Source organism: Ambystoma mexicanum, chromosome 7p, assembly GCF_040938575.1.
Source record: "Ambystoma mexicanum isolate Mex_15411 chromosome 7p, UKY_AmexF1_1, whole genome shotgun sequence".
Taxonomy (NCBI): domain Eukaryota; kingdom Metazoa; phylum Chordata; class Amphibia; order Caudata; family Ambystomatidae; genus Ambystoma; species Ambystoma mexicanum.
The window spans coordinates 822,731,341-822,758,669 of NC_090939.1; the positions used below are offsets into that span (position 1 = coordinate 822,731,341).

The 27,329-nt window shown below is 49.0% G+C and overlaps 1 protein-coding gene across 2 annotated transcripts in view; it reads right to left on the reverse strand.

The window, feature by feature from the left end:
* Window positions 1–27,329, reverse strand: part of TUBGCP3 (tubulin gamma complex component 3) — a 1,162,672-nt gene that overhangs the window by 151,447 nt on the left and 983,896 nt on the right. For both annotated transcript variants that reach the window (XM_069636982.1, XM_069636981.1), the window contains exon 17: window positions 12,501–12,636. In XM_069636982.1, the coding sequence (XP_069493083.1) occupies window positions 12,501–12,636 (136 nt within the window). The remainder of the gene's footprint in view (window positions 1–12,500; window positions 12,637–27,329) is intronic.

Here is a 27,329-nt window from a genome sequence, read left to right on the forward strand (position 1 = left end):
GCCACATTCATACAACTCCCCGGGACTTCAACATGCAGGTAATCGGAAAAATGGGGAATGTAGGCTGTCGTGTGCCCGTTAGGCGTTGGGCTTCTTAAGCTTAGTTTTTGTGGCAACCCACCCCCTGTTGCATCTTTCATGGTTATGGCACCTCCCAAGACCCCGCTTTCTACTGAAACTAAGAAGCAGGTTTTCATGGAACAACCGCTGCATCACGGCTGATCAAGCTTTTGTTCAATGAAAATGTTTACGCCCGATATTTTCCCGGGTCGCCGGTCTACAGACTCTTCGACATTGAACGGGTCTGTTTTGCAGCGGTAACCCGTGAAGTCCTCCTTTATTCTGCTTGGTGTCCTGAGGTTTTTATAGAGTTTTGACCGACGTCTCTGGTTCGTCCCCACCATTCCCCTGGGGTGTCTTCCGACTTAGCCTGTTCCTCCGCTTCTGGATGTGCCCGCTTTCCTCGGCTCTCGTCAGGCGGCCCAAAGGTTATATGGGGTCCCGCGGGTTCATTGGGTCCCAGAGGTTCCGAGTCCCCCTTACCAAAGTATATGTGCAGCTTTGGGAAAGGGGCAGAAACCCTGTTTCAATACAAGAAGTCCTGGCAGGAGAGTATACAAGTGAATCACAAGTGTGTGAAAACAAGAAGCCCGAGCAGGAGGGTATACCAGGCAACTATAACTTTGTGAAATGAAGAAATCCTGTGAGGAAACATCAAGACTAGAAAAAAGTGTGTTAACCAGGCGAGAAGAAGCAACACCCTGGCAGAAAAGCATACCAGGAGTTCTGAAAGAGACAAGATTGCAAAGCAGACACGTCTGTACATGAATATTGTTGTGGGCCAAGAAAGGCACATGGAACTGTTGTATGTGAAACTTCAGAAAGTAAAGCGGAATCCAGGGGAAGGGAGCACTTTTCTAAAAGCCACCCATGATTAAAGACATTCCCCTTTTTTCACCATAGATTTGTTTACAGTGAGAGCGTCAGAATAGAACTTTGGACACAGGGCAGTTTTGTTTTTGACATCCTAACACAGACAGATCCTTACTGTTGGTTTAGGTAGAGAAATTCCTTTTAGAACGGGGCCAGAGAGGCCTTTTCACAAACCTTTTATTTTCAATAAAGGTCTTTAACCAAAATCATGGCTAACATGTACCAGAGTTTCATTCCGGACTCCGCGTACTACTGCTTTTAATGATGTGTCTATCTTTTTCCAAAAGAGCTCATCACCGTCAAAGGGCTTATCTAGTACTAGGAAGTCTGTACAACGCACCAACCTTGATATCGTAGTACTTTCACGTTTGACTTTTACTTAAATCATGTCTCCGCAATATCAACAGTGATATTTATGCTGTGGTTAGAGACCGCTTCTCCTTCCTTGAGAATTTCAAGCGCCTTTTTTCTTTTCTATTCTGGGAGCGGGTCAAGTATAAGCACTTTGCGGTGACACATTTCCCTATGATACCACGCTAAAATGGCTAGGGTGTTCAATGCCTTTAGTGTGGTAGCCCCTGTAGCCAAGATTTTGTTAACAAATGTGTTTGTTTTTCTCCCTTTGTTGTCAGGAGGAACAGAGAATTTTCTTGATGTGTTGGCTGATCTTTTGGCGGCCACTGACACAACACTTCGGTGTAGGATGGCTAATAAGGCATTTTGGTGCATTACCCGCCTCTGAATTCTTTCTCTGGGCACCTTTTAGGGCTGGCTAAAAAGGGAGTGTTTCATGAACAGAAGTCCTTCCATACGTGGACTAGTATTAGAATGGACACCAGCAATTCCCTTCTTTTATTCATGTGAGAAAGCACGCTCTTCTCTTTACTAGGTTTTAAACGAAAAGTTGCACATGTCTTTGTAATCATTGCGTGGAAAGCTCCAACATCGTCGGGTGGCAAATACTTATGAGTAAATTCTGGGTATATTCTGGTACGTCCTCTTTAGTGTCTGTGACCCCTTCAAATGTGTGTTATGCAAAGGGACTAAGTAGGAGTATGTCTCATGGGGCTCATGATTTGAGTAAATTATCTCTTCTTAATATGCCGGGTCTCGAGTATTACTAAGAGGTGGTTGTGGAGTTGGGGTATTTCTCCTCATGTAGGGACACCACAATGTTGCCAGTATTGATTCTTATGGTTTCCCCCAGCTGAACTCGTCAGCCGGTGTTTGCATCGTTGACCGTCCATTTTTTGTATTCGCCTGACTAGGACTGTGACATTTTTAAATCTTTTCACACGTGGACAGCCTTGCACTTTACTTCTCGTTGACTAGGTTGCCGTTGATGGGATGTGTAGTACCTGTGTAGGGCCTTCAGCAACCCCCCTGGTGATGGAGTTTCTAGGGTTCAGAGGAGTGTTCTGCTCCCTGTACTCTGCTCCGGACCGGCCTTTCCCTCTTCTTTTCCCCTTTATGTAGTCTTTCCTATGATCTGGACCTTTATGACCTAGGGCGATTTCTGCCCTGAAAGCTGATGGGGCTGCACTCTTATTTATTTTTATCATGTTAAGCGCTTATACAGCAAGAACATTGTTTCAAAGCACCCACAGGGCAACAGGCAGGGGACATGTTGAAGAGAAACATTAAAATACATAAAAAAACATTAAATACAGTGGGGGCAGGGGGAGGAGGACGAACCTACTATCCCGTGAGTGTTCAGAACGTGAAAGTGCAGAAGGGAGGAGGAATGGGGTTAGGTGCTGCGGTGCTCGTGGCTGAGCAACAGGTGAAGTGCAATGTCTGGTAAGTGCGAGCCTCCAGGATGGAGGGTGTGCTGAGGATAGACAGAAGCTGGAGATCCCAAGGATGCATAAGGGCCCTGGTCACCAAAGAAGCAACTGTGGGAGGCAAAGAGGAAAGTCTTGAGGAGCTTCTGGGATTTAAGAAAGTCCTGCTCAAGACGAAGGGGTATGAGGAGGCGGTTCCAAAGGAGGGAGCAAGCTGAGGAAAGCGATCAACCTCCTGCCCTCGGTTTAAAGAAATGTTTTACACACAAAGAGTTGGTGCCAGAGGAGCGCAGATGTCTAGAGGGGGAATATTTAGTGAGAGAGAGTAGCAGAAAGTGTGGTCTCTGGTCGCAGACAGCCATGGGATGATACAGAGGGATTTGAATTTAATCTGTGAAGCAATGGAGCCAATGGAGACTTTTTAGGGCAGGAGAGATGCAGTCCCTGGGCTTGAGGCCACAGGTAAGTCTTGCTCCCCTATTCTGAATTAGCTGGAGGGGTCGCAGAGTGAAAGAAGGTAGATTCAGGAGGAGGCTATTGCAATAGTCAAGCCTAGAGAAAACCAGGGCTCGGGTAACAATGAGCTTCTGGGGAAGGTGAGAAAAGGTAGAATTCCTTTGAGAAGGAAGAGCTGAAAGTGGGATATCTTGGCAATGTCCTGAGTGTGAGGGAGGAAGGAGAGAGAAGAGTCTAAGATGACCCCAAGGTTTACGGCTTCAGAAGGAGCAGTGGAGGGCCCAGGTTCCACCAACCGAGGAGCCTGGTGGACGCATTCTCCTTCCCGTGGGAAGGGCTGTTACTGTAAGCATTTCCTCCGCTCTCTTTTGCTACAAGTCATCAGCGCACTCCGTGTCGATGCAGGATGATATTTGTCACCCCGGCATGGCCAAGGCAGATTTGGTGGCTTCCGGATCTCCTCACCAGAGAAGGAGGCGCAATACTGCATCACGATCTAGGATCCCTGAACCTGAGGGCTTGACTCCTGCAGCCCTAGACTTTGGAGGATATGCATTACCAGCGGACTGCAGGGAGGTCCTCACCAATGCTGCACGTTGTCGACCTTGAAGTGCTATGGTCCCAAGTGGAAGCGTTTCGTTACGTGGTGCCGTTCTTCAAAGATTAACTCTGTGGATCACAGCCCCACAAATCCTGCCGTACTTGCTATCCTTGGCCAAGGCCGGACTGGCTCACGCCTCCATCAAGGTACATCTGGCGGCTATCTCCCGCAGCACCAGGTCACCAGGAAGATCTTCACATTGGTCCCACCAATGTGAAGGTCAAGGAGTTTCTCAAAGAACTTTTCAGATCTTTCCCACCGGTGAAGGCCCCTGTACTGGCGTGGGAAGTCAACGTGGTTCTGACAAGGCTCAGGTTTCTCTTGTGGAAAACGGCTTTCCTTGTGGCCATCACCTCTGCCGGAAGGGCAGGTGAAATCCAGGCCCTATCCTGTAAGCAACCGTACCTGACTTTTCACGAATCGAGGGTGGTGCTGCATACCTATCCCTCCTTCATGCCGAAGTTTCTGTCAGAATTCCACCTCAACAAACTTTTGCCTGTTTTTTTTCCCCGTAGTTGTGTAATGTTGTACTGCTATGTATTAATTATTAATTAGCATTTTAATCCATGACAGACACCATGCTGGAGAAGGTTTAAGTTACTTGCCTGTAACTATTGTTCTCCAGTATGTGTCTGGCATGGATTCACATGCAAACCCTCCCTCCGACCCCTGGGCGGCTCTTCTTGGTCATACTGCCAATTTACATACTTAACAAATCTGAAGATGGCTGCCAGAGGAGGGCTTAGGGAGAGGACTGTCATTGGATGGGGGCAGTATGACCCAGAGGACAGCGATTGATTTAAAGGAGAAATACAGTTTGTAAGTGTAAGTGAAACTGTTTTTCTTTTACCGAAGAGTCCCAGCCTGACGACGGGGAACATTCATGAATATGTGAATCCATGCCAGACCCCATGCTGGAGAAAAGGAGTGCCAGCTGAGTAAGTTAAATGTTAAAGAGACAAGGCGAGAGGATAGAGCCCTGGGGGACAACACAGGTGGAGAAGGAAGTAGGAGAGGAGAAGATGCCCGGGATGACTTGGGAGGAGCAGTCAGTTAGGAAGGAGGTCAGCCAGTCCAGTGCCTGCTCCAAGATACCAAGGGTGTCGGGGAGCCTTTGTAGGAGGATGGAGTGGTTGACTGTCAAAAGAGAGGAGGGATCAAGAAGGATGAGGACAGCTAGGTATTTGGAATCCAGGGACGCGAGCAGTGCTTAATGGGTGTTCAAAAGAGCAGTTTCCGTGGCTCTGGATGCTCAGAATCCAGATTGACTGTCGTGGAGATCACCAACAAGTTCAGTGTGAGAGTTGAGTTGGGGTAAGGCTAACTTCTCCAGCAGGTTTCCAGGAAGGGGGCGATAGAGATGGGGCAGTAGTTGGCTGGACAGGTAGGGTCTGCTGATGGTTTTTAAGGAGGGGGCGCACAAGGGAGTGCTTAAGGGAAGAGGGGAAAGAACCAGTGGCAAAGGAGATCAACAGAGATCAGCGAGTGCAGGAGCAAGAGAGCCAATGTCATCCTTGATGGTTCTTGGTGAGCAAGGGGAAACCTGTTTGGAAGAGACCTTCATGGAGCAGACAACTCTGGTACCTTCATTAAGTGTGACAAGGGCGAAGGAGGAGAGGAGGGAAGGGAAGGGAAGGAAAGGGAAGGGAAGGGGGAGTGGCCAAGGGGGTGAGTAACAAGGCTGTCCTAAGTTATGGTGGTGAAGTGAGTGCCCAGTGCGTTGCCGAGGGCCTGAGAAGGAATAGGGGAGGAAGAGACCGCCGAGGGGTTGGCTAGTTCCCTGCAGATTTTGAAAAGTTCAGCCATGTTGTTGGAAGCGCCAGATGAACAAGTTACTTTCTTACCTGGTAACGTTCTTTCGATGGGATGGTCCGACGACGTATTCCATATCTATGACATGTAATCACCACAGCTGTGCTGCTTCGGAAACTTTTTTCGGCGTCTGCGTCCTGCGTCGATGACGTCGATGCGCCGTCGTCGAGGACCTCCTCCGACGTCCGACGTGATAAGTAGGACGCACGACGCCCGTAGCCTCAATTGTAGTTTTTTCCCCCAGAACGTGTGACATTAGTCAACTGCCAGTCAGACACAAAGCCTTGCGGAACGTAAGCTGCAATCGCAAAAGAAATTCTGCAGCGGGGAAGGCTTGGCGGGAGCGATATGGAATACGTCGTCGGACCATCCCATCGAAAGAACGTTACGAGGTAAGAAATAAACTTGTTCTTCGAGGGGATTGGGTCCTCCGACGTATTCAATATCTATGACAGACTCCCAAAGCAGTACCAGAGCAAGGAGGAGGGAAAGAATTTAGAATCAAAATTTAGAATAGCCAATCAAATAGCAGAGCAAAGGACCGCCTTGCCAAAGGCCAGATCCTGTCCTCGGATTGGAATCGAGGGAATAGTGACGTACAAATGTATGTACTGAAGCCCAGGTGGCTGCATCACAGATGTTGCGAATAGGAACACCCCTCTGCAGGGCAGTAGATGCAGCCATACCCCTGGTAGAATGGGCCTGCAAGCCAGCCGGTGGGTCCTTACCCGCCAAGCGGTAACACTCCGAGATGGCCAAAATTATCCAGCGAGACAAAGTCTGTTTCGTCACAGCTAGCCCCAAATGCTTTCCAGCGTAACCAATAACGAGTTGATTGTCCACTCTGACCTGGGACATGCGTGAAACATAAAAGCTTAAAGCTCTCCTAGGATCAAGCCTATGGAGCCTCGCCTATTCCTTACCAGGATGCGGAGGAGGATAGAATGTCGGAAGAACAACCTTCTGGGCCAAATGAAATTCCGTCACTACCTTCGGAAGAAAAGAAGGACGAACTCTAAGGACAACCCTGTCCTTGTGAAACACAGTGAAGGGTGGCTTAACTGAAAGTGCCTGTAACTCACTCACTCTGCAAGCGGAAGTAACCGCAACTAAAAACACAGTTTTCAGAGTTAACAGCCTCAAAGGGCAAGAATGTAAAGGCTCAAACAGAATACCCATAAGAAACTTAAGAACAAGGTTTAAATCCCAACCGGGCACCAGGAAAGGTGACAGAGCGAACACATTAGTGAGCCCTTTCAGAAACTGTGAAATCAAAGGGATTTTAAAGTAAGAACACTCTTCAGACGAGCGCTTAAAGATGGACAGCGCCGCCAGGTAACCTTTAATGGTACCCACTTGCAAGCCCCTGTGGGCCAAAGAAAGTAAAAAGGACAGAACCATGGGGATGCCACATGCAAAAGGATCCACATTCTGAACTCTGCACCAGTCGCAGAACTTACGCCAACGGTACAGAGACTTTGTTGCTGGCCTTCGGGCCGAAAGCAACACCTCCATCACGTCTTCAGGGAGGTCCCAATCCTTATACCTCAACCTTTCAGAAGCCAAGCGTGAAGGTTGAGGGATCTGACCTCTGGATGGAGAACCTGACCCCCCCTCCCGTGAGTGCAGATCGTCTCGGTAGGGAAGACGACATGGAGGGCAGATGGACAAGTCGAGAAGGTCCGGGTACCACGTCCTCCGAGCCCACGCCGGAGCAATGAGGATCATCAGGGAACCAAACTTCCGTAACCTCCGCAGCACTTGCGGGATGACGGGGACTGGAGGAAACGCGTACAGCAGCGGGAATGACCACTCCACCACGAACGCGTCTCCTAAGGCTCCTTTTGGAGGAAATTCCCGCGAGCAAAACCTTTCGCACTTCCGGTTGACACTGGAGGCAAAGAGATCCACTTGAGGGGTCCCCCAAAGGGCGAAGATCTCCAGGAGAATCTCCTGAGCCAACTCCTACTCGTGAGAGATCGCGCTCTGCCTGCTCAGTGCGTCCGGCCTCACGTTTTGGTCTCCAGCCAGATGAACTGCCGAGATCGAAACTTCCTGCTGGATGGCCCAGAACTCGAGCTGCATCGCCTCCCTGCACAGAGGAAGTGACCCTGCCCCCCCCTTTTTGTTGAGGTAGTGCATGGCCACTGTGTTGTCGGTCAGGATCAGGACACTCTTTCCTCGCACAGTCGGCAGAAAAGCCTTCAGGGCTAGCCTGACGGCCCTCAGCTCCAACAGATTGATATGGAGTCTGGACTCCGACGGAGACCAACGACCGCTGTCAGCCCGTTGGCATGAGCTCCCCATCCCGTGAGGGATGCATCCGTCACGATCGTCACCTCCGGCCAGGGAAGCCAAAATGGAGCCCCCTTCATCACGTTGCCTTCGACGGCCCACCACAGAAGTTCCCGGGCGACCGAGGGCGGCACCTGAACCGGGTCCGACATCCTGCCGGAGGACTGCGACCATTGCATCTTGAGTGCCCACTGCAAAGATCTCATCCGCAGGCGAGCATCTGGCACCAGAAGAATGCAGGATGCCATGAGGCCGAGCAACCTCAAGAACTCGAACGCTGGGAGCGTCTGGGCATGCTGAAACATGTGCACCATCTGCTGAATGTGAAGAGCCCTCACCTGGGGAGGAAAACACTGCCCCAGGGAAGTGTCGAGCACTGCTCCGATGTACTGGAGCCGCTGTGTTGGCGTCAAATGGGACTTCTTTAAATTGAGGGAGAAGCCCAGCCTGTGAAGGGAGTGGCAGGTGACGGACAGATGATCCAGGACTTGCTCGCGAGAGCTCCCCCTGATCAAACAATCGTCCAGGTTGGGGTAGACGTGAATCCCCCCTTTCCTGAGATGCGCTACCACCACCACCATGAGCTTGGTGAAAACCCCTGGGGCGGAGGTCAATCCGAACGGCAGGACCCGAAACTGAAAGTGCGAGTCGCCAACCGCGAACCTCAAGTACTTCTTGTGCTTGGGATGGATCGGCACATGGAAGTAAGCATCCTTGAGGTCGAGCGACACCAACCAGTCCTGAAGCTGAAGGGCCTGGAGGACTTGAGAGTAACCATCTTGAACTTGTCCTTCCTGAGGAGTTTGTTCAAACCGCGCAAGTCCATGATGGGTCTCAATCCCCCGTCTTTCTTCAAAATCAAAAAATAAGGGGAATACCATCCCTTGTTCCTCTCCGCTACAGGCACCAGTTCTATGGCGCCTTTCTCCAGCAGGGCTTGAATTTCCTGCGCAAGGAGCGGATCCGGACTCTGCAAAGAGAGGTTCCCCGGTGGATTGTCGCGAGGACTGTGCCGAAAGGGAAGACAGTAGCCGTGGGTTATGATCTCCAGAACCCACACATCTGAAGTAATGGCTTGCCACTCTACAAGATGCTGCGCCAGCCTTCCCCCCAACCGGCGAACCATGGGACATGGCCTCATGACTGAGTGGGAGCGGCTGCGGTGGTACCTGAGGGCAAAGAGGCAACTGCCCGAGCGGCCTTGGCACCACGGGTACCCTGTCGTCCACCTCTGGTACCCCTGCGTTGGCCTCTTTGACTGCCAGCTCTTCTCGCTTTACTGATGGAGTAATAGCGAAAGGAACCACCCCTCCACTGCTGTCCCCTAGGACGTAAAAGGCAGAGGTTGGCGAACTGCAGCGCCCAACGACTTTGCTGCAGCTTTTGAGGTCTGCAACCTCTCAAGGCTCTCGTCAGCCTTGCTGCCAAAAAGGTGTTCACCGTCAAAGGGCATGTTGAGGAGCCAGGACTGCACATCAGGAGCAAACCCCGACTTCCGCAACCACGCAAACCTGCGTATCACGGTGCTCGCCGCCATGGACCTACTGACGCATTCAGCTAAGTCCAAACCCGACTGAACGGACTCACACATGGCATCCTTAACATCCTGGACCATAGCAAGGAAACCATCCCATTCGTCCCCTTCGAGAATATGTTCAGCCGCTAACGCAACACAGTTCCACAGAGTGTGTGTGTGAAACAAGACAAGGCACAAACGGAGTTGGCCGCCTGAAGCGCCATACCACCAGAAGAAAACACTTTCTTCGCCCAGCCATCAAAACGTTTGTCGTCCCCATCAGGAGGGATGGTAGGGTACGACGCCTGCTTTGCCGGGGCCGCCTGCACCACCAAACTCTCCGGAGTGGGGTGCCTGGTCAAGTAGCAGGGGTCGCTACTGGCTGGACGGTATTTTCGTGACAAGGATCTGCCCACCGCCGGGAGACTCTCCGGAGCAGTCCAAGCCGCCGCCACCCTTCTCTGTAAAGCCATATGGAACGGCAGTACCGGGTCAGTTGGGGGACCAACATCAAGGATGTCCGTCAGATCATCCTGCACAAACTCCCCTGGGGGAGCAGACCATCCCAAGTACTCAGAAACCCTAGCCATAAGGCGCCGTTACGAGGAATCGGCATGAGAGCCAGGCTCAGGCCTACAAAACTCCACCTCCGGAGAGGTGTCCAATCCACTGGCATCATGCAGTGACTGCCTCAAATCGTCAAATTGACTATGGCCCGAGACAATTTGATCTGGAACCTGACTAGGAACCAGGCCATCAGAATCCTCATCCGCCTCTGAAATATATTCCAGGTGGCGAAAAGAAGGCACCCGAGAGTGCTTGCTCTTAACCAGAGCCTTCCTAGGGGGTTCCCCCGTGCCACAGGGTACCTCCGTCACGAAAAGGCGTCGATGGCGTCGAGCGAATCGGCGCCGGCGTCGAGAGAACAGGCATCGGCGCCGAGAGAACAGGCATCGGCGCCGAGAGGATCGGTGTCGACGCCGAGGAAATCGGCGTCGACGTCGGATGCAGCGCAGCCAGCATCGGCGGCGGCGACACAGCCCTTGAAGCCGGAGCCCCGAGCGTGTCCTTCGACGACCTGAGCGTCGACGACTTCCTCGAAACCGGAGCCTCGAGAAAGCCTGTCGACGCCCTTGACGCCTCAGACGTCGATGTCTTCCTCGAAGACCTCACAGGTGCACATGGTCTCGAACGCATCGAGGACCGGGACCTGGAACAGGTACGCCGAGAACGAGTCTCCTTGTCCGAACGGGACCTCTCCCGTGACTCGTGCCAACCACTCTTGCGAGCGGTGTCTCTCGACCTCTCACAACTGACCCCACTCGGGGGCGCGGACGGCTTAGTACCCTGCGACTCGAGAATCGCCAGCATTTTCTTCCCGAAGGAAGCCCATTCCTCCGGCGTCGCACGGATGGTGGGGTAAGCGACGTGCCGGGCAGAGTCCTCCGAAGAGGACCTGGAAGACGACCGGTGTCGGCGCTTCCGAGAATGCCTCGAAGAGGCTGAGGAGTGGCGAGACCGACTCCTAGAAGGAGACCCAAGAGACTTCCGACGATGATGCGGAGAGTCACCCCTCAAATCATCCGTCGAAAGCCCCGCAGACTTCGACTTCCGGGGCTTGGACACCCGACCTACCGACAACTTATTCTTACGTTCGCGTAAAGCTTTGGACGTGAGCGACTGGCAGTCGATACAGTCATCCGTTTCGTGAGCCTCCCCGAGGCACCAGAGGCAGGCGTCGTGCGAGTCCGTCACCGACATCTTGGACCCACACTCCCCGCACTTCTTGAAGCCCGGACGCGGGGTCGAAGACGAAGTAGAAGACATCTTCACACGAAGGATTTTCACAAAAACGAACAGGTTCGAAGAACCGAGAAGAACAGAACTCCAAAGAGTCGAGGCGTTAACCAAGATTGACGAAGCAACACGTTCGCGGAAAAAACGGAACTGAGGCTATGGACGTCGTGCGTCCTACTTATCACATCGGATGACGTTGGACGTCGGAGGAGGTCCTCGACGACGGCGCATCAACGTCATCGACGCAGGACGCCGAAAAAAGTTTCCGAAGCAGCACAGCTGTGGTGATTACATGTCATAGATATGGAATACGTCGGAGGACCCAATCCCCTCGAAACCCGTACCTGAATGATTCTAGATGATTCCGTTTCTGAAGTAGTATCTACACCCCATTTAAGCTGCATTTTAGACATGCGTTTGTCCTGGAGCACTTTTGCATTGAAGACTTGGCATATGTCACAGTCCTCCATGGTGTGATGAGGGTTAAGGCAGTAAATACAATCCTCATGCCTGTTCTCATCATAAATACCTTTGAGGCCACATTTAGCACAGGCCCTTAAACAGGGACCTTTTAGATTTCTAGTCTCCACGAGAAATGTTAGCGCCAGCCGTGGGCAGTGCTTGAGTATATCTGCATTCAGGCTCACAATAAAACCCCCATAAGAACATGTTTTTTTTTTTTTTTTTAAATCACTTATCTGATTAGCAGAGAAAAGTATTTTGTTCCTCTAGAAATGTCACTTTGTCACGAGTGAAGGTTGAGGACTCCATGCAGCACAAATATGTGGTGAGAATATGAACATGCCCTCAGGGGATGGAGCTGAGCACTCAACGTCCCATTGGCTGAGAGTAAAATGACCCTAAACAAGGTGGATAGGCTACAGTTTTTTTTGCGGTCTTTCTTTTAATGTAGGAGCAGGAAACATGCAACTGAAGATTTACAGCTGGACGATGGGGAACATTCAAAGCATGTGAATCTATGAAATATCCAATGTTAGGAAACTTTTTTTAATTTTCAAGTACCCCTGCAAGGTGTTAAGATATGTCCCATTTACTTTTTCATTCCCTCCTAATCATTTCTCCTTAAGAATTCTCCCAACTCTTGGTTCATGAGAATAAAACAAGACCACATCTGACATTTTGCGTCTCATGTTTTCCTTTGATCCATGTAATCATTGTTAAACTCTGGTACTAAGCAGAGCTTACATCTGAAGTTACTTGCATTATGTCTGCAATCAACTGACAATCCACATGCAGTAAGAGCGAGTTATTTGGACAATCTGTATTCCTATAATCTTTCACATACCTGGCATACTTTTCAGCAACTTTGCATTGCACATGTGCCCTTTCCATATGTCCGTGAGAATATACTCCATTCTTTTGGCTCTCCACAAGAAATTAAACACTCGAAGGTAATGGCTCATACATTCCCGTGTGAAAACCTGAAGAAGAAATAGAACAGGAAATGTAAAGAGATCTTCTATTTTATTCTCCATTTAGTGAAAATGTTCAATCACAAAGGACAGTGGCAATCAATAACCACAACTCAGTTGGGAAATAAAGACCAACTTTGAGACATTTTTAGTTTAGGATATCATTTGAGTACACAGTTGTACTGCAAATGTGAATATTCCAATATAATAAAAAGTCAATATTCCTTAAAACATATCCTACAAATGTGAGTAATAGATTTATCAACAGACAATGCTCAAATCACTTCTCAAGCCAGTCACTGTATCAAAAACCAAGATGTGTGTTATTCTACTCCATTTCAACACCCAAACCCAGTCTACAAAAAATGGAACGCTTTCTAGTTATTTCATATATCCAAACAAATGTGTATGTGGCAGGAAAGGAAACATACTAACTTACTCACAGGGAAAATCTTTCATCAGCAAATAATCCAAATAGAGGAAGGTTGCGTAAACGTCTTTATTGAAAAACAGCAACACTAATATCGAACGGGCCAGGTCGCCACAAACAAACCCCAAACACAGCAGTTCCTATACAAGGGTTCCCTTGATGTTTTGCAGCCACCGTCAATAAAAGCCGTGTTTTTCAAAAGTCACTTAGAGATTCTTTCACTATTGGCCCTTTGGGACAGATAAAAGATGAGTGAGGAAGCACTTTTGTGCGTGTACCGTCTTGGGGCTACTGAAAACGTTACCCACACTTCATCCGTCCACGTTACAATAACGGTAGGACAAAATCTGCAGGAGAAATTGTATCCATCTGAACCCATTGTACTTTTAATGTACGTTACTTTTTCTTCTAACAGATACTATTTCCTCCACAGATTCTTTATCTTTGAACGATTCACCAAGCAATGCCTAACAATTTAGGAAAGAGGGGCCTTGGATGCACCAGGACCAAGAAGTAGAAATCTCAACCAAAGACATGATGTACTACAGATCTTCAAAACAATGCATCAGACTTAGCGTCTAAGTCCAGACAGTGTTTTGCAGAGTCGATCAAGTCTCTGTCCTGCAGTTCTCCTGTGTCAGTACACCTCTCAAAAAGAAGTCATAGCTGTACAACCTCGAGTACATTGCGCCACAATCCACTGTAGGGGTGTCTTCTGCGTTGCCTCATAAAAAAAGTGTAATGTTGTAATCCAACTGGAAATGAGATGCGTGGTCATGACTACCTTCTGGATTCAAGTTGAAAATCTACAAACAGTTCCCAGTGCATGCTGTGCTTGTCTGATATTGTGATATAATGGCTCAGAGCTTCCCTAGGGTCCAGTCTATGCAGCCTCTCATTTGCCTTGGAAATGTGGTGGGAGAAAGAAAGCAAGAGGTTGTATCGACTGACTGACATGCAATTCAAAAGTTACTTTCAGAAGAAAAGGCAACTTCATTCGAAGGGTCACTGTTGCATACAGCAACCTTTGTTGAACAGTGCACAAGGTAGGATATTAAGCAGGACTATGTGAATTCATACATACTGGGTTTGGTACATTTTGCTTGCATGTTGAACACATATCTGGAACCTTATCAAATGCATTTGATGTTTATTGAAGCCAATATATGACAGCTGCATAAATAACATGAATGTTTCAGTACAGCCACTAAGCTCAGCTACCTATAAAATAAATTTTTTTAAACAGATTTTGCAGGCCATTTAAGTGTCATTTATATTTTCGCTGTGCTTTTTTATACATCATAATGATAAACACTGCTCTGTGTTAAACGCCACCACAAATGTGTGCTGCATTTGCAACCGGAAACAAATAATCTGCTCTTTGCTGCTAAGAAAGAGAACAGACAGGTTCAAAATGGTGCAAAGATATTTTCTTAACAATTTATTATATTGAAAAGAATTCACGGTTTACGGAGGCTTCAAAAATAATACAATGTAAAACCAGTGCAAAACGTGTCCTTGTGAACAGAGAGCTAGGAGAACAATTCCCATTTCACACAATCAATGTTAACCCGAATTTTGACAATCAACCATCTTGTAAATGTGATGGCATGAGAGAAAAAAAGTGTGTTGTCAAGGGTGTCAGTCTTCGGAAACATACTAAAGAACAATTATAATTATACTGTGCTTGTAATGCAGATGGTGGCTTTGGCCCTTCTCTGAGATGCAGAGAAACATTTTTGAAAAACCAATATTATATAAGAAATAGAGGCACCCACTAAGGGTAGCAGCTTTTTTGAGATGGGAAGGCAATACTCCTAGACGTTTGATATGGTTTACAAAATGTGCGGGGTACATTTTGTGAAACCCCATTTTAATGTGATAGGAGGGTAGCTCAGGGGCAATCAGTTTGTCTGGGAAGCAAGACAACGCAGAGCAACGGTCCGGTGCTTAGAGACTGGTCTCCGGTATTGAGCGCATATTAATTCTATGGGGTCTGCAAACTCAGGATGTTTTGCCCTACAGTCCCACAGCAGTAACCAGCTTAGTTAATAAGATATCATGGGAACACCATGCAGAGCCACAGGTTGCAGAGCTCTGTCTCCTGTGAGTGGTTTCTCGTTCACTAAACGCAGGGATCCAACTCCCTCCAGAGCCTTGCATTAATTCTCTGCCACAGTCCCAGGTGTACATTTTCACTGCTTAGGGGTGGAGGTTAGGTTCTGGAATGCAGGGTATAACATCACATTGTCCTGTGTAAATACGGTCTAAGACCCATCAACCAACAGAGCTTGTAACACACCTACTTGTCCGATAGGCTTATGTTATCACTGTTTATTAAAGAGCGCCTACAGCAAAAATGGACACTCAGTGGTAGATCGCTTAGCCTGGCTGATGTATGTTCAAACAATGAAGCCATCAGTTGTGCCAGGACCAAGCATAGGTCCCACTGCTCTTAGGTGAATGATATATATGATTTGGTATTGATAGCGCGCCTTTACACATGTGTTTCTAGATACCACAAGACAAGGAGGGGAGACAGGGATGACGAGACAAACAATCTTACTTGGCCTTGTGACATTCAAATTGTGTAAGTGCAATGAGAAGTGGGGTGGAGGGGTGAAGTGCAGGGAGAGGTTTGAGGGAAGGGCAATCAGGACAGCAGGGCTCTGAGTAAGTGCGAGGATGGCAGCGGACTACAAGGTGCAGTCCCCAGACCGGAGGTGCAGGGTAGGCAAGAAGGCAGTGCAGGGTGACTGGTCAAGGAGGGGGGCGGGGGCGTGGCACCCCGTGTGAATCTGAGGGCAACCACACCACCCGTCAGGATGAGCAGACAGGTAGATTAGCAAGGCAGAGGGAGAGAGAAGGAAGGTCTTGAGCAGCTTCCGGCACTTTAGGTGATCTGGCTCAAATCGGAGAGGGCGGGGAGGCTATTCCAGAGGGAGGTACCTGCTGAGGAGAGAGATCTACCTCCCACTCTCTGAAGAAGCATCTGATCCCGCAGAGAGTTTGAGGTAGCTGAGCGGAGGGCTCTAGAAGGAAGGTATTTAGGAAGAGTGTTGGATATAGAGAGGAGCACAGCCCCAGAAAACCTTGTGGATGATGCAGAGGGGTCTTGAACTTGATCCTCGCAGCCACAGTGAGCCAGTGAATAGATTTCAGAGCTGGAGAGGTGCAGTCCCTGGGCTTGAGGCCAAGGATACGTCTTGCAGTCCTGTTTTGCAGTGCTGTTCTGGATTAGTTTAAGAGGGCCAAGGGTAGAATTGGGAAGATTAAGCAAGAGGCTGTTGCGGTAGTCCAGCCTGGAGAGACCGAGAGCTCTGGAGACCGTGAGCTTCTGGGGGAAGGTGAGAAAAAGTAGCATACCTCTGCGGAGGTAAAGCTGGAAGTGGGCATTCTTGGCAAGTTCCGTGCTGTGTGGAGAGCATGAGAGAGTGGAGTCTAAGATTACGGCAAGGTTTTTTGCTTCACAGGAGGGGGAGTGGGAGGAGGCCCAAGGAGGGAGACAGGCGGGAGACAGGAAAAGCGGGAGCAGGGGTCCCAATAAGAAGAATGGTCTAAGTTACTATTGTTTTCCAGCATGGGTCTGGCATGGATTCACATGCTCATGAATATTCCCCGGTGTCAGGCTGGGAATCATCAGTAAAAGAAAAACAGTTTCACTTTCGCTTGAAAACGGTATTTCACCACTAAACCAATCTTTGTCCTCAGGGTCATACTGCCTGCATCCAATGACAGTCCTCTCCCTAAGCTCCACCCCTGATGCCCATCTTCAGATTTGGTAAGCACGTTGTTAGGACTATTTTCTATGCTCTGGCCTGGTTGACAGACGTATAGAAGGCCAACCTATATTGTGACAGGAACAACTCTGGGAAGCTGTAGCCAAACCAATTTAGGTAGCAGTGACAGGCGGTCTAGGCTAAGTTCTTCAGAGGGGGTGAGCTTGTAAAGGATCCACAATGAGGTCACACAATGGGCATCACAAATTACACTTAGGATGTATAAAAATACAGTTATTTAATTATGGCCAAAACACACTATAGGGAAATGACTACAAACAGGTAGATATATCACACAACACTATTAAACTAAATACATATATACATTCACTTGGTTTAAATGCATAATACAAATCAGATACTCCTGCAAAGGAAAGGTTAGATCAGTATTATGCACAAAAAGGTCCACAGAGATGATCCCTAGCTAAAATTGTCCAGCCCTAAATTGCCTGGGGCCTGTGCCCTACAGTTCAGGATACATTGCCACAGAATTTAGGATGCAGGATAAAATGTAGGTAGGGTCTCTGGGGTACAGTGAAGGGTTCGAGTTAGGGTTCATGATAGACTAATGCCCAAAATTAGCCCGAACAGTCAGAAGTCTTGCATAGGCAAGTTATGGCAAAGCCAAAAGTGTTAGAAATATGTGTATTATAAACCCATTGACTTATAATGGGAGTATACAGGAAGGTTATAAACTTTGTAATTTACCCCCCTTACTCCGAATCTTCCCCAGACTTGGCATTAGAAAGGAAGGGTGTCCCATGCTGCTTTTCCCGCTGAAATCTGCGATCCTCAATTTCCAGTGGTTGCAGGTTCGAGCTACACTCCGGTTGGTGTCTTATGCTGGTGCAAGGACTCTGGGTCGAAGAATGCAGAAAACCTCGATGCAGCACCCCTCTCAGGACTGGACTCGAGTGTAAACGGATTCAGTGGTCACGGTCAGACTTTCCCTTTCATCTCGGGTCCCCTTAGTGCTAGGACGCCGACATTGTGCAGGAGGTAGTCTTGCAGGGCCAGCTGAAGGTCTGCCAAGTTTCAGGCCGGAACTCGGTATGGTGACCTCGTCGCTAGCATGGTAGCCCAAAAACAAAGCTCGTCAACCACAGGACGGTTCCAGGGCACTTCCGAAAGCTGTCTTTGGCAGGGCACCGAGCAGACGTCGGGAATGGATAGTCCCTCCACTCCAAGGGTCATAGCACCTTTGCAGGACTACTAAAGATCACAAGCAAGACAGAGCTCCCCCAGAACAGCAGCAGAAGTTGGTTGCCAGGCCTCCTTCAGTCGGGTGTCAGGTCTATTGGCAGGTCTCATAGCTGGATAGGATACTTGGCTCCTTCAGGTTTCTCCAGGATCTCTGAAGAAAGGGTGCAGGGGTCCTCTTATCCTAAAAGCCAGGTAAGAGCTGAAACGCCCACTAGCCAATAGCAGGACTAGCCCACACACACACCCCAGCAGTGGTCCAATCAGGACCACTGGCGGGAACATTCATGCATACCACTCAGACACTGAAACCAGCATGTGGATTGGAGTCAGACTAACCCAGTCCACATCCTGCCAGCAAACACACACAGCCCACCAAACGCTTCTGCTTTCTCGGGCACTCAAAGTCCTTATAAGGATTTTCATGGCCTCTGAGGCCAGGAAGGAGGCTACAGAACAAGATGGCAAAAGAACAGGCGAAAATTCTCTTGGCACGGCCATTTTTGACCAGTAGCCACAGTTAGTAGCCAACCGCTGTAAAGGCGGTAAAGCTAAAATGAAATTCCCCAAAAAGTGGGGAAAAGTCACAGCTGCCACCAACGCATCTTTTAAGCACATCTAGAGTAACCAAAAATCCTCTGAGTGTTCGTCTAGGGCAAAACAAAAATGCACCCCATTGTGCTGGAGTGTAAGCTGCTTTAAACAATGATAAAAAGGTACCACAAGTGATACAAAATTAGCCAAAAATAGTAACATAGTAACTCGACTAAGGGAAACAATGTTTCCCAGTACTGAGAGCCTGAAGGACATGTCAGTTTCCCCATTACAGATGAGCAAATGCCAGTGCAGTGAAGCTTAAGGCTTCACTGCACTGCAAAAAGTACAGGTCAGATTCAAAAATAAAAGCAAAAAGCGTAGGGGTTCCATAAAAATGGAAGGAAAGGTGCAGTAAAGAGAATCTTTCCTAACACGTAAAGTGGCAGTATGAACCAGGAAGAGCCACAGAGGGGAAGGAGGGGGGGTTTGCATGTGAATCCATGCCAGACCAATGCTGGAGAACAATAGTTCTAGGTAAGTGACTTAAACCTTCTCCAGCATGGGGTCTGGCATGGATTCACATGCTCATGAATAAAGATTACATACATATATGATAAGATATAATATGGCATTTATCACACGCCTGTACACAAGTGTTTCTAGGCACGACAAGACAAGGGGGGGTGGAGGGTCTGGGAGGACAAAACAATGATCTTACTAGGCCTTGTGTAATTCAGATATTGCAAGTGCAGGGAAGAGGGAAGGGGAGAGGCTCACAACCACGGGAGGTGGCAAGGCTCAACAGAAGCAATAAACATTCACCCCTGGGACAGACTCACCTCATGTGAAGAGGTTGCGTAGCACCGCTGGGCCTACTCGGGATTCCTCCCTGGAATCCCTGTCGGCTGCTTGCACGACAGGGCCTGCATCTCCTCGACCCACCTGCCGAGGGGATCGCCACAAAGAAAGCCGCCTTCCATGATAGAAACTGGAGCGGGGCCTATGCATCGGTTCAAAAGGAGCCCCCATAAGCGAAGTCAAAAACCAAATTGAGCTTCCAAGCCGGAGCAGGAGCCTTCACCGGCAGAAAAGTCCTGAAGAGTCCTTTGAGGAACTCCTTGACGAGTCTGTGTGACCACAGAGAAGGCCTACCGGGCGCCCTGGTGTAACGGGATATGGCAGCCAGGTGCACTTTGTTAGAGGCATGAGCCATCCAGCCTTGGCCAAGGAAAGCAGGTATGGCAAGAGCTGCAGGGCTGTGATATACAGAGGGGCAATCTTCTGAGCCAGGCACCACACGGAAAAACTCTTCCAGTTAGGGCAGTAGCACGTCAACGTTGAAGATGCCCTGGCATTGGCCAGGATGTCCTTACACTCCGCAGGTAAAGCATAATGTTCAAAATCTAGGGCTGTAGGAGCCAGGCCCGGAGGTTCAGCGACGCTGGGTTGTGGTGTAGAATCGCTCCTCCCTCACTGGACAGATGTTCCGGAAGTAGTGGCAGCTTGATGGAGGGGACTGTTGACAGACGTAGCAGGTCCAGATATCAGATTTGTCACGGCCAAGCCAGGGTGACAAGTGTCATCCTGCAGTGACAATGAGTGTGTTTATCACTCGTAGCAGGAGTGGGAATGGAGGAAAAGCGTACAGGCAAAGTCCCTCCCACAGGAACGAAAATGCATCCCTCATGCTCCTCGATTGTGGAAACCTACTGGCGAACCTCTGACACTTGGCCGTTGCGAAAAGGTCAATCTGGGGATAACCCCATTTGTGGAATAGAAGATCCACTGGGTCCTGGCGAAGCTACCACTCGTGTCAAGAAAGTAGTTCCCTGCTGAGTGAGTCTGCAATGGTGTTTTAAGTGCCCGCCAGGTGAAAGTGGACGACAAACATGTCCTGCTGAATGGCCCAGCGCCGCAGATCCTGAGCCTTCCTGTAAAGAGCCGGAGAGTGCGTCCTGCTCCGCTTCCGGATGTAGAACATGGTGGTGGTGTTTTACGTAAAGATCCTCAGCACCTTGCCCCTCACCGACAGCAGGAAAGACGTGAGGGCCCAGAAGACAGCCCAAACGTCCAGGACGTAGATGTGCAGGTTCTTTTCTTCTGGCAGCCAGAGGTCTCTGGCATGTAACTGTCTGGTATAAGCTCCCCAACCCTCCAGAGAAACATCTGTGGTGATGGTCTCCTGGTAAGGAAGGACTTGGAATGGGGCCCCTTTGCGTGAGATGAGAGAACACGTCCCAACACTGCATTGCTCGTCGGAACGCCTTGTGGAGGAGCTGGGCCTTGACAAAATGTGCTGGGTGGCAATCCGGCCCAAAGACCTGTCTGTCCAACTCCTTGCAGTTCTACAAGTTATGGACCACTACGTCCCTTTGCATAGGCACATCTATTGTTAACTGAACTTCCGGTGAAAATGAAGGCAGCCTCAACAAGCCATTGTACCTCAAAATAGCCACCCTCTGGCTGAATTAGCAAGCCTCGCCTGAATACTAAGTTAGGATGATTTAAAAACCTACTGACACCATCTTCGTCATGTAAATGATCAATGGCCTTCTTGACCACTCACCATAGGGCATTCTGGTACCGGCCCACAGCAGATGCTGCATTTACTGACCCCCAGGGCAACAAGCCAGGGAACACCTGCTTGGCCACATAATCTATGTACTTTGTTGCCCTGCCACGAGACAGAGAAGGAAATAAGTTAAGGCATCCGCTCGAGTTAGCTGCATCCAATACTAGTCTGTCACTGGATGGCCAAAAAGGAATGAATTGTTTCCTGCTTGCTAGCACGTATTTCCTCACTACATTTGTATTTAGAGCCGGAACAGACACTGGCTTCTTCCAGACATACCTTACGCTGTCCTTGAAACGCTCCCTGAAAAGGAAGCAAGGGCTGGACCTCCTCTGATCCCCTCTTCATCCAGTGGTCGAAGTGAGCGGGAGCGGTGCTCCTCTACTTTTTTAAATTAAGGTTTACTGTTCCTATACTTTTATTTTAAAAAGGAACCGTTCCGGCATGGTTTTGTTTTAAAATAAAAGTGTAGGAAGAAGTTGAAACTTGCACTTTCAGCGCACTACACTGAACGTTCCCTTGAACAGCACCTGCATGTGTTTGAGGTTTGTATTGTGTGTGGGTGGGGGCGTGGTGATGGGTTTGTGGTGAATCTGTGCAGGCCAGCAGGGAACATAGTTCCACTACTTCTTTTCGTACACTTCGACCACTGTCTTCATCACATCTATGATAGCATCCTTTTCACCATGCTCCACATTATCAGTCATCTTAATGTCTTAACACTTAATTAAAAATATCACACGGCTTGTATAACATGCAACTTCAGCATTAGGGTCCAAAGGAACTTCCTCATACAGCATCCACTGAGAGTTCACTGGCATTCTGAAAGTCCCAAAAGACATCAGACTCGAGATTACCTTGCTTATTACCACACAAACTCTTGTGCCGTGGAAACAGTCTTCCCAGACACCAACGTCATGATCATCTCTTCCCAAAAGTGTGGCTATTTTCATGCGCCTCCATGCAGGGGTTACACATTGAAGCCACTGGGCCATCATGACCCCCGCTGCACCATAAAAGATACTAGTCCAGGCTTCCTGCGGCACATCTGGTGCAATCTTTGAAATCATCTCAGTCTAAACTGATGACCGAAACTCCTAGTTGAGGCCTCGGGAGCCTGTCAGTCCTCTGCACTCCGCAGGACCTGCACAGTGGGAGTGGGAGTTGTAGTCAGCTGCTGACAAACTTCAACATTGCAAAATGTTCACATCGAAAGGACTCCATCTTCCAAGACACCTTGCTTGAACGTCTGGTGGCCGTGGCTCTGTATTGCCCGCTGCCATTAACTTACCTGGTCGATACTTGGTGTTAGGCAGAAACCTGTGCAGTTCCCTTAGGGACCACTGCAAAAGGCTTAAGACTACAGGTGTTGGCAGTAAACCCAATTGGTAGTAGTCTGCACCACCCAGATTTACCTGGTAGCTGTGGCTGAGCAGCCAGACTTCCCTCAAGAAGAGTTAGACAGTATATAGAGTATACAAGATAGATACCAAAATACACTAGCACAAGCAAACACTGATCAGAGCTTTTGGTATCAAGTATATAATTATTTATTTAAAGACTGTCATGTCGCGGCAGGGTTGGCGGGTGTGGAATCGCTGGCGTTTTTGTCCGCCATAGATTTTCCCCTCACTGCCTTTCACCGCACCGGTCTAGTCGTTGCACGCGAACGCGACCGGAAGTATAAATTACTCCGCTTCCGGGTCGCGTACGCGTTGCAACGTTTCCGGGTTCCCTCCTGTGTTGCTGCCGCTCCCGCTACTGGTACTGGTGTTTACTCCGCCGTCTACTTGTCGCCTCTTGTTCCCGTGCTTTTCCGTTTGTTCCTCCTTTTCTTCTTGCCCTCGCTGTGCCTCTTAGCCTTGTACCTTCTTTCCTCTTCCTTCCCTGCTCGTCTGCTTTTTCCCTCTCTCTCCTCTGCCTGTGTCTTGCCCTTGTACCTGATTGATCTGCTGCCTTTCAGACCCTGGCCTGCTTACCGGACTGCCTTTGCCTATCCCTGGTACTTTATTGACCTGCTGTCTACCAGACCCGTGCCTGCCAACTGGATTGCTCTCCCATTACCGAACTTCCTCCAGCGCACTCCATTATCTTCGCTTATCCGACAAGAAGGACACCTTCTAGGTTTTTTTTTGTGCCTCCTGGCTTTTTTGCCCTGAGTGGCGCTCCCGGTGGGATAACCCCTGTGCCCCTATTTTTAGAGGCACGGTGGCATCCTATCGAGGGCGTCCTTACCTGCACAAAAAAAAAGAGAAGCCTCCAAGAAGCAAGGAAGGGAAACCCAAGAAGAAAGTGGAAGGTGAGGAGTTGGGGGAAGGGGGAGAATCTGTCTTTTCGTCCGACGAAGAGGACATCACCGACCTTTGTGACAGTTTGCAACGCCACAGGAAACTGAGATGGCAACACCCCAGCAAGTACAGGAACTTGTAGCTGCCGTCCAAAATCTTAACCTGGAGGGCCAGAACCTCAAGGCAGCCAATGCAGCCTTGCAGCTAAGAGTGACTGAACGAGATCGGCCCTCTGCTGACCTACCCTCGCTCCCTTTGGCGTCAGGCAAATTCGATGGATCACCTAAGCGAGTGAAGGAGTTCTTAGACGCATGCAATCTACACTTTTCCTTCCGCCCACAGACATTCACCTCAGATCATGCCAAGGTAGGATTTATGATTACCCACATGACGGGTAACGCTCTGGCGTGGGCCACCCCTTTGGTTAACCAACCGGATCCTGTGCTGCAAAACTACGAGGATTTCACGACTCTGTTACAGCAGACCTTTCTACGCTCAGAAAGTACCTTTCTGGCATCTGAGGACCTCTTGGACATCCGACAAGGAAGCACAGACCTACTCACCTACATCACTACCTTCAAACAGATAGCTGCAGAAGCTGGCTGGCAGGAACAGGCTCAATATGCCATTTTCCGTCGAGGATTGAGAGAGGATCTCAAAGAGGAGTTGGCACGTATTGACCGTCCTACATCCTTTTCGGATCTCATAACGGCCACTCTTCGGATTGATTTTCGACTCTCGGAACGGCGGTCAGAACGAAAAAAGACCAAATTCTACAATCCCCCTCCTCTAGAGGCTCAGTCACCTTCCTCTCAACCACCTTCTCGTCAAGGCAAAGAAGAACGGATGCAAATCGGAACAGCTTGCGCACCGCTCACCCCAGAGGAACGTAAGAGACGACGGGATGGCAATATGTGCATGTATTGCGGAGCCTCTAACCACCTGCTTTGGGACTGTCCCCATGTCCCTCCGAGGCGTTCGGGAAACGAGCGCCCTCGGTGAGTATCAGGACGCACTCCAGAGGGGCCGTTCCAAGTCCTTACGCAACTCTATCGGTGTCATCTTCAGGTATACCTGAGGACTCCAGGTTGATGGTTCTCACAGTTACTCTTACTCTGGGCAAGACCGATATCTTAACCCAGGCCTTACTCGACTGTGGTGCAGCCGGCAACTTCATCGATACCCTGTGGGCAGAACAGAAGGATATCCGTCGTCTGGCTAAACAGGAGGATCAGAAGGTCGAAGGAGTCGATGGAGAGCCTTTGAGCTCCGGTATGATTACCCACACCACCGAAGAACTGAAACTAAGCATTCAGCAGCATTCAGAAAGAATTTCATTTGATATCATTCGAGCAGCCCACTTCCCTATCATACTCGGTATATGCTGGCTCAGAAAACACAACCCTCACATTGATTGGGCAAAGAATGTGCTCAGTTTTCAGTCCGCCTTTTGTAAGGCAGAATGTTTGCCAGGACGACCAAGTTTCGAGACAGTTCAGACCACCAGTGTTTTCGATTCCAGACTCATCCTTTGTCTACCTCATCATTTTCAGGAATACGCCGAAGTGGTGACAGAAAAGACACCTAGTGACCTTCCTCCTCACCGACCAGAAGACTGCTGCCTGGATCTCGTTCCAGGCGCACTAGTACCATTTTGTAGGATGTTTCCTTTGTCTCTCAGGGAGAAACACGTCCTCCGGGAATACCTGGATAATAATTTGGCCAACGGGCTCATAAAACCTTCGAAATCCCCGGCTGGGGCTTCCATGTTTTTTATCCCAAAGAAGGACTCACAAGAGCGGAGACCCTGTATTGACTACAGGGGTTTAAATAAGGTGACCATTAAGGACAGATACCCAATACCACTTATCACTGAAATCATTCAAGCCGTTCATGGCGCCAAGATTTTTACGAAATTGGATCTTCGGAACGCCTACCATCTTCTCCGGATTCAAAAGGTGGATGAATGGAAGACAGCTTTCAGGACCCCCTATGGGTTATACGAATACCAGGTGATGCCCTTTGGGCTTGTGAATGCCCCATCTGTATTTCAGCGATTTATGGACCGACTTTTTTCAGACCTGCTATGTCAGACCACAAGAGTCTATCTTGACGACATATTGGTGTACTCAAGAACTCCGGAGGAACACGAAGTCCATGTAAAAGAAGTTTTCCAGAGACTTAAAGACAACCACCTCTCAGTCAAATTGGACAAATGTGTGTTTTCCGCCATGTCTATCCCTTACCTGGGATTCATGCTATCCAGTCGGGGTATAGCCATGGATCCCCGCAAGGTGTCCGCCATCCTAGAATGGCCCTCTCCTAAATCCATCAAAGATGTTCAAAGATTCCTGGGACTGGCAAACTTTTATCGGAAGTTCATTTCCAATTTCTCCCACTGGATAACACCCATTACCACCTTACTCAAGAAGTCTTCCAATCCGTTTTTCTGGTCCAACGAAGCTGAAGACAGTTTTCGCAATCTTAAGGAAGCTTTCTGTACCGCTCCCATCCTTCAACAGCCAGATCAAGATCGACCCTTCACTGTCGAAACGGATGCTTCTTCATCGGCCATCGGAGCAGTACCTTTACAAGAACACCAAGGAGTGGAACATCCTGTCTCATATTTTTCCCAAACCCTCAATACCAGCCAAAAGAACTACACAGCCATAGAGCGTGAGCTGTTGGCCATGAAGTCAGCCTGTCTGGAGTGGCGTCATCTTCTACAGGGAGGCAAACATCCATTCTCCATAAGAACCGATCACAAGAACCTACAGGTCCTACGACAATTCGAGTGCTACAACACGCGTCAAGCACGTTGGGCCCATTTCTTTGCCCAGTTTGATTTCGAGGTTACCTACATCCCCGGGCAACAAAATCTTGTTGCGGACTCTCTATCTCGTAGAGGAGACTACATGTCCGGACCAGACGAATCACACGATCTGATGTTTCCATTACCTAGACGAATAGGTGTTCTGTACACCTTTCTAAAGCAGGTGAAAGAGGCTTCTGAAGGCAGTTTCAAATCCGAGAACCATCCTCAAGACATCTTCTACGACATCAAGGAAGGGCTCTATTTTGTGGAAGGCAAGTTGTATCTACCTACCCCTGAGTTCCGGAAATTGGCATTAAACTGGTGTCACGACTCCAAATTGGCAGGTCATAGAGGCACCAAGGGCACTTTGGACTATCTGCAGAGACACTTCTATTGGCCGGAAATGAAACGAGATGTGGACTGTTATTTTCAATCCTGCACTACGTGCCTTCACAGCAAGGGTTCCCGTCTCAGACCATTAGGAATTTTGGAACCAAATTCTGTTCCCGATGGTCCTTGGGAAGTCGTTTCCACGGATTTCATCGTAGATTTACCTCCTTCCCAAGGGTTCACGTGCATAATGGTGGTAATCGATTTCTTCACAAAAATGGCTCACTTCTCTCCGTTACCAGGGGTTCCAACAGCGGCAGGTATGGACGAGACCTTTATCAAGGACATCTTCCGCATCCACGGAGTTCCTAAGAAAATCATCTCTGATCGAGGTATTCAATACACCTCTCGATTTTGGAAGAATCTATGCAACCGTCTAGGCATTGAGAGAGCCTTAACGTCCGGGTTTCATCCCCAGTCCAACGGACAGACGGAACGCCTAAATGCCACCTTAGAACAATACCTACGATGCTATGTGAATCTCAACAGGACAATTGGGTCTCTCTACTTCCCTTGGCTGAGTTCTCTTATAATAATTCCTTTCACTCTACTCTCGGTCTCAACCCTTTTTTCTGTAACTATGGTTACCATCCACGGTCCATACTGCCCGTCTCTGGCATCACCACCGGCTTACCAACTGTTGATTCCGCTCTCGCCATATTGCGAGACGTTCACCTGCAGGCTAAACAAA